The following is a 14,762-nucleotide window of genomic DNA, read 5'->3' on the forward strand; positions in this document are numbered from 1 at the left end:
GCTAGTGATTCATCACTTGGCTGTGCTAGCTTCTTTTGTGTATAACTATCTCCCCTTTCCGTACATCCACTTAAAATTCAATCTTGCACCATAACCCAATTAAATTTTAATTTTCTATTAGATCATTTTCTTTTGGCAACTTCAGAGATGGTCAACCTTAACATAAAAGTAATTTATTTCCAATTAAGGTATATTTGATTAGAAACTATATATTTGCAAGGTTTTCCTAGGAAGTTGCTCTTTGAAAAGTGATTATGTAGTTAGAGAATAAATCACTAGGTGCTTTGTGTTTTCCTTCCAGAACATTTTTTTTTCTTCATAAATATGTTTCAAGTTGGAATCTTTTGGTGTTTTCTGTTTAAGAAATATTGTTGTATCATCTCAAGGTGATGGTGGAAAACAGTGAACAGGAGATAATCAGAACTTAAATGGAACATGGAAACCTCATCTGTGATTAGAGTTAATTATTCTGATTTTTGAGTTGTTGATAACTTCAAAAGTTGACCAGCATGAGACCCTCAAACCATTATAAAGTTAATAATTTTTCAGAAAAAAAAACGTTTTAATCCCCCAGGCATTTCTGAATGAGAAAATTTTAGAATTCAATTAATTGATCTTCTATGTATTAGTATTAAATTCTAAATTTTATCACTGATAAAAAGAGATGTAACAGAAATTAGGGCACAAATAAGAAAATGCTCTGTAAAAATAGAAATTTGTATTTATATTCTGATGCTTCTTCCTGAAATTATTTTGTTTACAGTTCTGATTATTTTTTAAAAAGTCAAAGTAACCTTTTATAGAATCTGGAAAGTTAAAGGAAAAAAAATGTTGTTCATTTACTCTCTTAGGTGTTTTTACTATGTGTATTGTTACTCATTTGTCCTTACATTTTCATAGCTTTTTCAATACTACCCCATGGTCTTTATAAATTTTATTCTTAATTATTTTATAATATTGCAAGAAGGTGTTTCTGTTTTGTTACTATTGAATACTTAATTTGCTTATAACTTTGAAGTTGTTTTTGCTAGGATGTACCCAATAAAGATTATAGATTTTGCAAACCTCAAAATTATTTCTCTAGGAAAAATTACTCTATTTCTAATGTTAGCATTTTTTAACTTTTTTGGAAAAATTGCTGTAAGTATTCCCGATGTTATCATTTGATATCTTTTGCTATCAGTTGTCATATTTCTTCCCAAAAGATTGTAGAGATTTATTATATCATCACCCTCAACACACTGTTTTCCATGGTGGCTTTTATTTTTATTCATGTTTTCCACTCAGGTTGTAAGTAAGAAGCAGGCTGCTAATCATTTAAAGGAGTGATAACTCTTTAATATCTCACATCTTCCTAGTTGGAAGATACCTTTGACCATACCAGTAAGACCTTCCTAAATTGCCTTTCCTAGATCAGACTCTCTTCCCTGAGTGGAACGCCCATCAAGTCCTTGGAAGAATTTAAAAATCTCTTCCAGAGATTGTCCGTCCGAAGATCAAGTTTACCATCCCTTACCAGTGGGAAAGAGCCATCTTCTGGGGTTCCAAGCACCTTTGTGGGAAGACTGTCTCTCTTCAGTCGAATGAAACCAGCTTCCCCCGTGGAGGAAGAGGGCTCCCAGATAAGTGAAAGTCCCCAGCACTTCAGTAACTCGGCTTGCTGTTTGGCACTTGAAAAACGGAACAGTGATGCAGGGCTTGCAAATGGCAAAGTGGAATCCCTCTCTGAACAGCCCTCGGCCTCCAACCTGTGTTATGAGGCTGAGAGTCCAGATGAAGCAGCCTTGGTGTATGCTGCCAGGGCTTACCAATGCACTTTACAGTCACGGACACCAGAGCAGGTCATGGTGGACTTTGCTGCTTTGGGATCATTAACATTTCAACTCCTCCATATCCTGCCTTTTGACTCAGTCAGAAAAAGAATGTCTGTTGTGGTCCGACACCCTCTTTCCAACCAAGTTGTGGTATATACTAAGGGTGCTGATTCTGTAATTATGGAATTGCTCTCAGCTGCTTCCCCAGGTAGGTTCACACAGAGCTGGGTTGGTAATGGGATGATAATGATATACCATTCATATCACTCTCATTTGAATCTCATGAATCATTTCATGTGGTAATATATTTATAAAGCAAAGTAGTAGATATTTGGGGATCACTCATACTTGGAAAAGTAGTGGAAAGTTGCTCACTATTTGGTGGGAAAGTAAATAAGTTTATGAGCTGCATAGACCTGGGTTTGAATCTGGACACCATCATTAACTGTGTCCATATAAGGTTACCTAACTATTCTGCATCTGAGTCTTCAATAAAGTGAGCATTATGATACCTCTGTAATAGGTTCCTGAGAAACTTAATGACATACTACACATGATGTTTGAAGACCCTCTGGCCAAATACCTAGGAAATGATAACAATTGAATAATGATAACTCCTGTTATTATAGTCATTCTTGCTGTTAATATGGGTACTATGGTAGCAGTGTTAATATTAAGGTCTTGGTATTTTTCTCTGATAAAAGAGAAAGAAAGAATCAAGGGAAACTTTTTTTCTGAAGGGTTCAGTTTATGGATATACATTTGGGATTTAAAACTGGAATGCCTTTGGTTTATTGTGGATTAAGAATCATTGTGTTTTAAAGTCTGTCTGTAATTGGGCAGACTGGTGGGAACACTAGTGTTTTGTCCATTATTTCAGATGGAGCAGATGTGGAAAAACAACAGACAATAATAAGGGAGAAAACCCAGAAACACTTGGATGACTATGCCAAACGAGGGCTACGCACTTTATGTATAGCAAAGAAGGTGAGACTGCTGAGCACACCCCATCTTTTGTTGCTCTTTCCCTAGTTTAGCCATCATTTGCTGAAAACTTGGATTATAACCCCATTCCAGGTCCTGGAGAAAGTTCTCAGACCACTTATTCTCTTTATGTAGCCTCTCCATTCCATACATTAGCTGGTTGGATTTTGTTCCCAAAGTATTTTGCAGGAGGCACCTAAAAGTTATATTCTCTGAGTTCTCACATGTTTCAATGTATCTTCAAGTGCCTTTGTGTGTAAATAGTTGTCTGGGAACAAAATTCCCTGTGTCCTACTTTTTTTCCCTCAGGATTTCATAAATATTGTCCCCTTTGTCTGATAGCATTAAATGTGCTTGGAAAAGAATGAAGCCAGAGACCAGTCTTAATTTTTCCCTTATTAGGTTCTTGGTGGGTTTTATTTTATTTTTCTTCTGTGCTCATAAGCCTTTATCTATAAAGCCAAGTAAATTTATGAAATTTTATCTCAGTATTGATTTTTCTCAATTGAGAATAATCTTGGAGCACAATGTATACTTGCTAAATATAAATTTAAGTAATAAGAAGACAGAGTTCCAATAAATTATTTGAAGGAGGTTGTTACCAGAATCTTTCATTCCTTACTCAAATTCTAGTTCTTGGGAGCTCTGTTAGAAAAAGTAGGATCATTTTAGACTCAAGTCAACCAACTGCATAACAAATCAAAAGCCTATCTTACATATAGCTGTAGGAAGAATGGAGAGTTCAAGGTCAAACTAACCCTTGCTTCATCAGTTGAACAGTCCTTCATGTGGTAAAAATGTAGCCCAATAGGTGTCAGATTCTTCCAAATCAAGTTACTTTAAATATATATATATATATTTTAGTTGTTGATAGATCTTTATTTTTATTTATTTATATGTGGTGGTGAAAATCAAACCCAGTGCCTCACGCATGCCAGGCAAGTGTGTTACCGCCGAGCCCCAGCCCCAGCCCCCCAAGTCAAATTACTTTGTGGGCAAAAATAAGCAGCTAGAGAACTGTCTCACCCCGCTCCTGCCCCCACTCTACCCTGCTCTGTAAGAACTGAAAAGTGGATTTATCCCTGATGACAACTCCAAGAACTTCACTTAATCTTTGTCAGGAATAAGACTTTCTTGCTACACTCAAGTGGCCCCTCTTTTTTTTTTTTTACACTGTAAACGATTAACCGCAGAAATTAGCCAATTAGCCATCATTATGTTAAGTGATAGAAGCCAGACTCAGAAATTCAAGGGTCATATGTTTTTTCTCATATGTGGAAGCTAGAGAGAAAAAAAAGGAGACACAAAAAAGAATGGGAGGATCTTATGAAAATAGAAGGTAGACCAGCAGAGCAGAGGAAGAGGACCAGAGAGGGCGAGGAGGGGAGAAAAAAGGGATCCACTTGGGTAATGAAATTGCCCAAATTATGTTACAAATATGTCACAGCATATTATTGATATGATAATCATGCACCAATATCAAAGTGGGGACCCAGTGTGACTGTACCCAAGGATGGGGGGGCACCTAGAACAATACTTTGCCAGAGCTGAGACCTGATGGGATTCTACAAGATCATAGGGCCTGACACCTAGCCCACTTTTTCTTCCTCTCGCAGGTCATGAGTGACACTGAATATGCAGAGTGGCTGAGAAATCATTTTTTAGCTGAAACCAGTATTGACAACAGGGAAGAATTACTAATTGAATCTGCTATGAGGCTGGAGAACAAACTAACATTACTTGGTAGGTAGACCATTGCTGTGTTGCCTGCGGAGGATTTTGAAAAACATGGATTGTCTCTAAAACATTATTCACCAGTGCCTTTTTTCTTTTTTCACTTTAATCTAATAAATGTATGTGGCTCTGCTTCTCTTGTGCAGTCAAATATATACCCAGCTTCTAAGCCATTCCATTCTACTTTCCACTACAATAATCTAGACCTTTTATTTGATTAGGGTGGTTATTCTTAAGAAGGTCATTTAAACTCCAACACCTAACAGAAAAAGCCAAACAAATACCCTGGCTCAAGAAAAGATGGGGAAAGTTTTTTGCCTGGCATCAGTTAAGGTGCTTAATATGTGTTGTCTTTTTAAATTCTCACCTGAATTTCTATCTTATTTAGAAAAAAAACGGGGCATAGAGCAAGCAGTTCAATGATTTGTTCAAGGTCACATGTTGTTTACTGACAGTTAGTTACTAACTAACCAAACATGAAACTCAGGTCTGCCTGGCTTCAGGTCTATGTTCTTTATTCTGTGCCTATACCTGTAACAAATCTAATAAAATCTATTTCTCTTCTCTAACTTCCTGATTTCAACCAAAATTGCACAAAAGACAATACCTCTTCTGTCAGGTTGAGCTGTATCTTGGAATAAGCTGAAGAGCTTTAAATAGTGCTGATGCCTGCTCTTATCCCCAGGAATTCCGACTACATTGGTCTGGTGTGTGACCTGGGCACTGGAACTTTTAATATCTTCCTAGCTGATTCTAAGGGACAGTCAGGTTTGAGAACCACTCCCTTAGAGTATGGAGATCCACTGTCTAATGAAATCACTAACACAGTAAAAGACCAGCTTCTGAGTTCCATTCCTTTGTTTAGGAGTAAACAACAATTTCCATATCTATTACAAAGAATAATGATACCAATTCCTAAGTAATTTCTCTATGACACTGTAAGTAGCATAGGTCCATATTTCCTCATCTGCAATTCCAAAATAAAAAATGCTCTGAGGGTTTCATGCCAAAACTCATTTGACAGCAAAATCAGGCCTGATTTGATGTAAGACTATTTATAGTATTTATTATCTTAATTAGCATGAAAACTTGTAAGATTTCCTGTAGAAATATTAATATGCTTGATTACCAGGTATCACAAAGTAGGGTATATGTGCTATATTACCTTTATAAAATCTAAAAGCTTCTGAAATCCAAAACACAAATGGCCCCAATTGTTTCAGAAAGGGAAATCTTGGACTTACATAATGAAACTGCATTGCAAATAGACATTACATTTTATTGGAAAAAGTGTTTTTAAAAGCCTGTCTTTATAATTTGCAGAACAAGATTATGTAAATAATTAAATCAAACCCTTAAATGTATGGATAAGAAAGCTAGCCAAAAGGAGAACAAAACATTGGTCTGTTTTTTGATAAACTCATCAATCCCCTAAGCTTCCCTCCCCAAAATATTCCTTTGTATATGACTTTCATCTGGGTTTTCACACCCCATTTGGATCTCTGGACAGTCTGAATAGTTAGGGATTGACTTAGTTAATGGTAGATAGGATTCCATTATAGACAAGTTAAGCTTCTTCTGGCCTTGGTTTCTTATAAGACTTGTACTTTGACTATTTTTAGGTGCTACTGGCATTGAAGACCGCCTGCAAGAGGGAGTCCCTGAGGCCATAGAGGCCCTTCATAAAGCTGGCATCAAGATCTGGATGCTGACAGGGGACAAGCAGGAGACAGCTATCAACATAGCTTATGCATGCAAACTGCTGGAGCCAGATGACAAGCTCTTTATCCTTAATACCCAAAGCAAAGTATGTATGATGAGATTAAACTAATCCTATTCTTTTCAAAACCAGTGGAGCATTTGGAATTTGATGTACATAAGGAGAAAGAAAAGCTGATAACTTTTAACTTCTTGATATTTATTCTATCCAGAGACCTAACTTGTATTTGGGGAGGATGTTATTGTTTTTTCTAAAAGATTGGTGGAAAATCATAATGATTCAGAGGAATCATTGCTGGATAAAGGCATTAGGAATATCCTATTTATTTTGATTTTATTTTTTCCCACTCCCTACTGAATTGCCAGGGATTCAATAAGACATCCAAAAAAAAAAAAAAATACATCAAGTCCTTGGATAGGAATCTATTTCCCTTTTAAGTGGAGGGGAAGTGATAATTTCTGTTAGAATCAGGTAAATAAATATTTTAGGATCATTCTAAAAATAGATGCTCAGTGTAACCATGCCCTCTAGTGGTAATTCTTAGGTAGTGCTCCTCAGAATATTACCAATGAACTGTTGAAGGGGAAAAAGTTGTTTTTGAAGTAATTTAACAGATTTAGACCCAGCCTTTTCTTTCTTTATTTATTTATTGTTTGGTCCCTAGTTTTGTTCAGAAGAATTGTAGTATAGTATCTTCCAAGATCTGTGGCTACTATTTATTTGGCTTGGGAAATCCTGTCCCCTTCCTCCTTCCTAATTGAGTCTTAGCCATTAGCAACATGCCATGACAGCAGCCTCTTCCCTGACGTTGTCCAGAGCTTCCCTTGGAATCACATCTGAATCCTACGTCACAAGGATGCCACAAATGGTCAGCCATGTTTTTATGGTAGGCCTCCATTAGTCTTGGCTGGATCATACATTTTGAGGATAGAGAATTCTCCTTGTTCAATACCGAATGGAATCTCTGCAGGCAGTGGACCCATAACCACAGCCACCAGCCAGGGCCCTGTACTGTCAGGAGGCTGAGTCTAAGAAAGTGCTAGTCATTTTAGTAATTAAAAATGGATGTGGCCTAAGTGGCTGGTGAGACTGGGGGTCAAATGCTTGCCTGCACTGACCAGGTATCTTTGGAGGTGACTTACTGTCCTGAGCTGCTTTTTCCTTACCTGTAAGATGAGACAATGCCTATGTCATAGGGTGGTTATGGGAGTTAAATAAGAAAATATAGATTGCTGAGAGGTTTAGTGAATGCGAGATAAATCAATTATTGCTGTTTGATCTTGAAGTAGAAATTTTTTAAAGATGAAGAAATTTATTTTATCTTGATTTTAAGTACAATAGGTAGACATTATTAAACATTCAAATAATATAGAAAACTATAAGAAGAAGTTAAAACAGTAGAATTCTCCCTCAGAGAAAACTTCTGTTGACACTGGGAACATCCTCCTTCCAGATAGTTCTTGAGTCTGCATACATGAAATTGCACACGGTGTCGCATGCCTGATGGGCCTGGGGTTTCTTGTGGACATTTGTCAGGGGAAGTGTTTTCTATGTCTATGACAATAGACTTGTGGAACCATGTCATGGGAGGCAAGGTATAACATGGCTTAGCTAGCTCTTTAAGATCACCCTTCTCAACCAAGGATGAATTGTGCCCTAAGGGATACTTGGCAGTGTATGGAGACATTTGGGTCATCACAACTGGGGGAAGGAGGGTTGCTACTGTATCCAGAGGGCAGAGGCCAAAGTTATTACTAAATATCTTACAATGGACAGAATAGCTCCCCCCCCTCAACCAAGAATTATGTAGCCCAAATGTCAGTAGTGCCAAGATTGAAAATGCTTTTTAAGTGGTATCATTTTTTGGAAGTAATACATATAACCAAGAGAATCAGTCAGCTAGTGTATACTGGCATGGTTGTGCCTGTGAAACTTCTAAAATACTTCTGTGCTGGTTTTCTTTCTTTTCCTTTTATTTATTTATTATTATTTTTGGTACTTTTACAGATTCTTAAAAAATAATTAAACTTATTTTTAAACAGATACCTAAAAACATAAAAATTGTATATAGTAATGGAGTGTTTCATGTATATATCATGTACATGTTACATAATATATACATATTACATATGTATATATACATAATGTGTATATTAAATATTACCTAATATATATATATATAAAACGTATATTTTTGGTAATGTTTAAATAAGGCTAAATATTTCTATACAAATATTTATCATTTGTGGTGAAAATATTCAAAATCTTATAATTTTTTGAGATGCATATTATAAAATTGTTATCTAGTGACTTAGTTTTATGAACTGTGAAAAAGTAGGATTATGAAATCGACTTATTTATAAATATATAACTTTCACCAGAAGGCTTTTAGACTACCAATTTAAGAAATATTCAGTGACTATCTACTGTAGCTAGTATTATTTGCTACTGATAGCTATTCCACATGTGTGGATTTTCCAGATAACTAAACAGAACACAATGAACATGATTTATATTTTTATGAGCAGAGGCACAGTCACTAGTATTTAATTTCCTTCCCTTTTCCCTACCCCCACCCCTCAGGCATCCTAATTGTTAAAAAAGATTTGAGGGTTATGCAATCTAATTTATCATTTAGTGAAAGAATTACCTCTGTAACATTCCATGTGCCCACCTGCCACTCAATGAATGGATGTCTGAAGTTATTTCTGTGGCTAAGTTTTACAAATTCCCATCAACTTTGCTCCTCAGTTTGCAAAAGCATAGTCTCTCACCAACCTTACTTGGTTTCCATTCTTATAAAAGTTTTTTTTTCTTTATTTGTTCTCATATAATTATGTCCTGGGTTATTTTCTGCATTAGGATATATAAAGAACTCTCAAGAGTCTTTGTTTAATTTTTTAAGCTTTAAGTTTGTAATTTCATTTCAGTTTTTTTACCCTAATAATAGTAAGTTTTTATCTTTGTAATGTTTATTAAAAATTATAAACAGATTTACATACATGATCTCATTTGACAATTATAACAAATGGACAAAACAGATGAATTGTCTCATTTTATATAAAGCCAGAGACTTCAAAAATTGTGAATTCTCTGAGTACCCCCAACTGATTGCTCATCAAGCACGGACTATATGTTAAATTTCCAGATTCCCATTTCAGTATGCTTTCCTATTCTTTTATAGATTACACATTATACGTACAGAATTAGTTCTCATTATTAGTGGAAGTATGTTTTATAGAGTTATGACAAACTCTGAATTAGGGAAGACTGACTTGTTCTTGGAGGGAATATAAAGTTAGCTTCCTATAGGCCTCTGGACATGACATTTTATTAGCTGATGAATACACAACTTTGTTTTGTGTATGTTTCTGTTTAGTGACAGGCTTATTTCATATATTGTATTAATTTATTAACATTAGATGCTTGGGCAGCAGCAGCGCTAGACTTCTCACCTGGACAAAGCTTAGCTGATACACGTAATTTCTCAATAAAGCACATCACAGCCTTTGCGTGCTAAGGAGTGGGACAGCACTATAGTACTGATTGAGAGCCATTTAAATAGCAAAATCAGCAACAAAAAGAAGAACAATTTAAAAGAAAAAAAACAACAACATGCCATGAGAAGCATCAACTTGTTCAGCTTCATCTGGGGATGTACACATCACATGATTCAAACGCCACTCTGTGCAGGTCAACATGTGACTACAAAGCACTGAAAGTATTAAATGTGGGATTACAGATAAATTTGAACTAGGAGGTTCAAATTTATCACAAATGTGAATCCACAAATAATGAAGGTTATATGTGTGTTTCTGTATTATTTTTATCATGAAAATAGTTAATTTGTAAAAACCAAACATACACCCAAATAAAAGAGGATAAAACATCCATAATCAGTTTATAACCATATTTTGATAAATATTCACCTAGATTCTATTCTATGTGCTACAAGCATATAATTTACAGTCTATACTTTCATAATATTGTGTCTATTTTTTTCAGTTATAAACATCATATCTGATTCTTTATTGTATACTTTTTCTTAATAGCTTTGGAAGTACATGGAATCAAATTTGTTTTAAGATAAAGGTTGCAAGGGAGCTCCATTTCATAGTTGAATCTTGTCTTAGTGCATTTAGTGTTCTTATAACAGAATACCCAAGGCTGGTACTTTATAAAGAAAAAGAAGGTTTATTTAGCTCACGGTTCTGGAAGTCCAAGAGCATGGTACCATCTGCAGCTCCTGGTGAAAACTTCATGCCAGATAGCATCACACAGCAGGAGTGCATATGAAAACAGTGAGTGTGGAAGAGTTCACCTGGCAAAGAGGAAAAACAAACGTGTAAGGATGGGCCAGGCTGACTCTTATAACAACCTGTTCTTGAGAGAACTAATCTGTTTCTACTAGACCGAAGCCATTCAGAAAGACCAGCATTAATCTCCTCACAAGGATAGTAATGACCAGATCACCTCCCACTGGGCCTCACCTCTTGGAGATCCTATCACCATTCAGTACCATTACATGGGGGAATTAAGACTCGGTGTGAGTTTTGGTGGTGACAAACTATATTCAAAACAGCAAATCCCTTCTTTATAATTTATGTGGTTATTAAATCTTTGCTGTCTCATCCCTACATATCCATATATATTTCTTTCTTCCTCCTCTTACTTTGTTCTGAATTGAGAAATGTTTGGTAGAACATTTAAAATCAGAGAAAATAAGCACTAAATGAAGGACTTTTTCATTAATGAACTATTTTGGGATTAATATATACATTTAAGTATATCATTGGATTTGGGCTCTGTCCTTTGTGGTCATTTAACACAGTAATTTCCAGATAAGTTTATGGTTAGTTGTTGGAGACCAGCTCCAACAGGGGGTCTCAGGAGACGAACGGATGGTGAGGAGTCGGCGAAAGAGGGGTGGAGAAACAACACAGACACCAAAGTGAAGGTGTTGATCCCAATCTTTACTTGTGAAGTTGATCATATATACTTTTCATTTTGGCAGGCTCACAGTACTTTGTGGTTACAAAACAGGAATCATTATTCAAAGAAACAAAATATTACGTAGCTACAATTAGAATAGAAGAATGTATCTTGGCTTATGCATAAGCAAGCATTTGTACTTTCAGTTCGCGTTTTGCTTTGAGCTGTTTCTGCTTAGTTAACTTTTAATAATAGTTACAAATGTCCCAAACTATTGGCCTATACCTTGACTATTCTTTCTTGACTTACTGACTGGGACCGGTGCCATGGTTACCGCAAGTGGTTGACTTGTTATTAATTTTAATCAAACAAGAGTAAGAGCACAAACCATTGTGCACAGGAACAAGAACAAGTTGCCCAGTACCAAGCACTAATCTGTCTTCTTAACATTAATTTTTCTTCTCTAGATTTTAATTTAATTTCTCAAAAACTTCCTTGACAGGAATACAGGGAGTTTTTCATTAGACATTAACAATTTACACTCCACAGCTGAATCATTGCATTTAGAGCAAACAAATCTATTCTTTAGAAGTAGTTGCATTAATTGGGAAAGTCATGTTTTTTCCTTCATACTTAAAGGTCATATGAGAAATCGCAACTATACTTATTAAAGGAATACAAAAACAAATCAGCCCATTCCCAGAAACATACTGCACTCCTCCAGAGAATGGACGCCTTGCGCCATCCACCTCAGTAGGGCCTTGCCATTGCCTGTGTCAGGGGAGGGGCGCAGCAGTTAGTCTTCTTGGCTTCAGAAGAACTTCTTCACTAGTGTAGAATGTAAGCTCCACGAGGGTGGGAACTATTGTGTCCATTGATGCATCCCCAGAGCCTAGAATGTTTTCTAATATGCAGTTGCTCAATAAATATCAAGCGAGTGAATGAATGTGTTGAATCAAAAAAAAAAAAAAAACTTTCTATTTCATGTATAACTGATTAGAACTAATTTTTTTAAAAAGAAAATAAAAATGATTTCGTTTTAAATGTCTGCTGCATTGTACCTTATACTAGGAGTTTTTCATGTGTTATTCACTGAGTTCTCAAAACAGTATTAAGATAGATGTAACACTTGCATTTTTCAAATGAGAAAGTAGAGACTCAGAGAGGCTTGCCTAAGATCAAGCAGCTAATAAGTGGCAGAATGAGACCAAAGGACTCTTGTGGTTAACTGAGAAATTAAATTATTAACCACACTAATAATTTTGCATTTTATATAGACACTGCAACTGTAGAATTGGGGGTGAGATGCTCCCCGCATCCTTTAACTCATCCCCACATACACACAGAGTTCTTGGAAGAGCTGTGAAGTCTCTGAAAATACCCGAGGTTGCCTCGATTCTGCAATTGCCAAAGAATGACAATGGAAAATGTAGCTGGCTCTCCAACAGAGCCCCCAGGTTAACTGTCTTCGTCTCTTGGTTCAAGGATGCCTGTGAGATGCTGATTGGCACAATTTTGAAAGAACTTCAGAAGAAGCATTCAGTCCTTCCAGAGCAAGCATCTTTAAGGGAGGACTTCCGTCAGACTCCTGTCCCTCAGGACTCAGGGCCACGGGCTGGACTCGTTATCACTGGGAAGACCCTTGAGTTTGCCCTGCAAGAGAGTCTGCAGAGACAGTTCCTGGAGCTGACTGCTTGGTGCCAAGCTGTGGTCTGCTGCAGAGCCACACCGCTGCAGAAAAGCGAGGTAGTGAAATTGGTACGCAACCATCTCCGGGTGATGACCCTGGCCATCGGTGAGTGGGACAGATGGAGCTCAGCGCGTTCCTCTTTCACGCACAGCAGCGGCTGATCTTCCTGCCTGTCCGTTGTTCTGTATGCCTGCCCTTCTGTCTGTCCTTTTTCTTCCACACTTTCTCTCCCCTTTTTCTCCACATCCCTTTATCCCCTCCATCTCCTCTATCTGTCCCTTCATCTCTTATTTGACCACCTGCTCTGAACCAGATGTTAGGCATGTGACACAGAAAACAATATAATAGTCAGGACTCCTTGGGATCCATGGCAGACCCCCAACTCAACAGTTAAGCAGAGTGGAACGTTGTCTCTTAGAACTGAAAAATCCAGTTCTACCTTCAGGAAAGTTAACTTCAGGTTCATGAACAACTCATTTATTTAAACATCCAACAAATATCTACTGAATATCTTCTTTATTCCAAGCTTTTTTCCTAGACAGTGGAGAAATAACAGTATATAAAATTGACCAAGTTCCTTTTGTTAAGGAGCCTCCATCTCGTAGGAGGATGTACAGAAGAATAAATGAACAAAAGACACAAATGTGGAAGCTATGAGATAGGGACAAATGCTATTGGGGGAAAAATGGGGAATGTGGACCATTAGAGATGGTGAAAGGGGTTAAAATTTCAGAGAAGGTCTCACTGCTAAGACGGTCTGTGAGCAGACGTGAGGGAATGATAAGGGAGCTATAGAAGATCTGGGGGAGAACTTTCTTGGCAGAGAGGATGACAAAAAAGCCGTGAAGTGGACCATGTTTTCTGTGTCCAAGGCCAGAGCAGATTAGCAAAGGGAGGAGATTTCTGAAGGTTACTAAAGGGTAAAGAAGTTTCATAAAGGGCAGGTGGCCAGATCTCAAGGGTCAAAACGGCCACTATAAAATTTTGGCTCTACTCTGAAGAGATGAAAAGCAAGTAGAATATTTCAAGCAAAGATGGGACCTGATCTACCTTAAGTTTAAAGAATCTTGTTGCCTGCTATGTGAGAATGATTGTTAGGTTACAAAGGTAAGGAAAATGGTAGGATACTGAAATAATTCAGGGAAGAGCGATGGCGTGGGCCTAAATGGGAGCAAACCAACAAGGTTTAAAGAAAAAGCTGATGACATATGCTGATGAATTGGTTGTATTACATGAGGGAAAGAGTTGCCAAAGGGAATACCAAGTCTCAGTCTAAGACTAGAAAGAATAGGACCACCATTTACTGAGCTGGAGACGGAGGGAATTAGGAGTTGGGTCTTAACACTTGTGAAGTTTGAAAAGTCCATTAGGTATGTGAGCAAATATGTTAAGTATGCAGCTAGAATAAAGGTCTGGAATTGAGCAGTAAGGAATTGAATAGAGATATAAATTGGTGAATCTGAATTCTGGTAAATATCAGAGCGCTTGGTATTTATTGTAAGACCAGCAAAGAATGAGTATACATGGAGAGAAGTGGTATGAGGTGAAGTTGTAAGATACTTAAGTATTTAGATGAGAAAGGGTGAAATTCTGTTGGTTATCTTGTTGAACAAAGATATAAATAAATGAATTATTCAAGGTACCCCTGAAGCTAGAATCCCTGGACTTTATAATTATATTAATTAGGCTGAATCATATGCCCATGATTGAACAATCACTAAGGCCAGGTAATAAAAATATGTTGATTTCCAAATCTGGGTCAGTTTCCCACCCATAAATATGAGTGTTTTGATTCACTCTAACAAATCACATGAATGCAGAATTCCCAAAGAACATCAGGATGCTATTACCAGAAAACATATGAATGATTAGCAAGCTGATATTTAGG

General features: G+C 36.8%; 1 protein-coding gene across 2 annotated transcripts in view; it reads left to right on the plus strand.

The window, feature by feature from the left end:
* The window catches only part of Atp10d (ATPase phospholipid transporting 10D (putative)), a 112,868-nt gene that overhangs the window by 79,778 nt on the left and 18,328 nt on the right, over positions 1–14,762 (plus strand). For both annotated transcript variants that reach the window (XM_027938441.2, XM_071614259.1), the window contains 5 exons: positions 1,413–2,022; positions 2,695–2,801; positions 4,415–4,541; positions 6,155–6,339; positions 12,670–12,979. In XM_027938441.2, coding sequence (XP_027794242.1) covers positions 1,413–2,022; positions 2,695–2,801; positions 4,415–4,541; positions 6,155–6,339; positions 12,670–12,979 — 1,339 coding nt within the window. The remainder of the gene's footprint in view (positions 1–1,412; positions 2,023–2,694; positions 2,802–4,414; positions 4,542–6,154; positions 6,340–12,669; positions 12,980–14,762) is intronic.

This window comes from Marmota flaviventris, chromosome 7 (assembly GCF_047511675.1).
Source record: "Marmota flaviventris isolate mMarFla1 chromosome 7, mMarFla1.hap1, whole genome shotgun sequence".
NCBI lineage: Eukaryota > Metazoa > Chordata > Mammalia > Rodentia > Sciuridae > Marmota > Marmota flaviventris.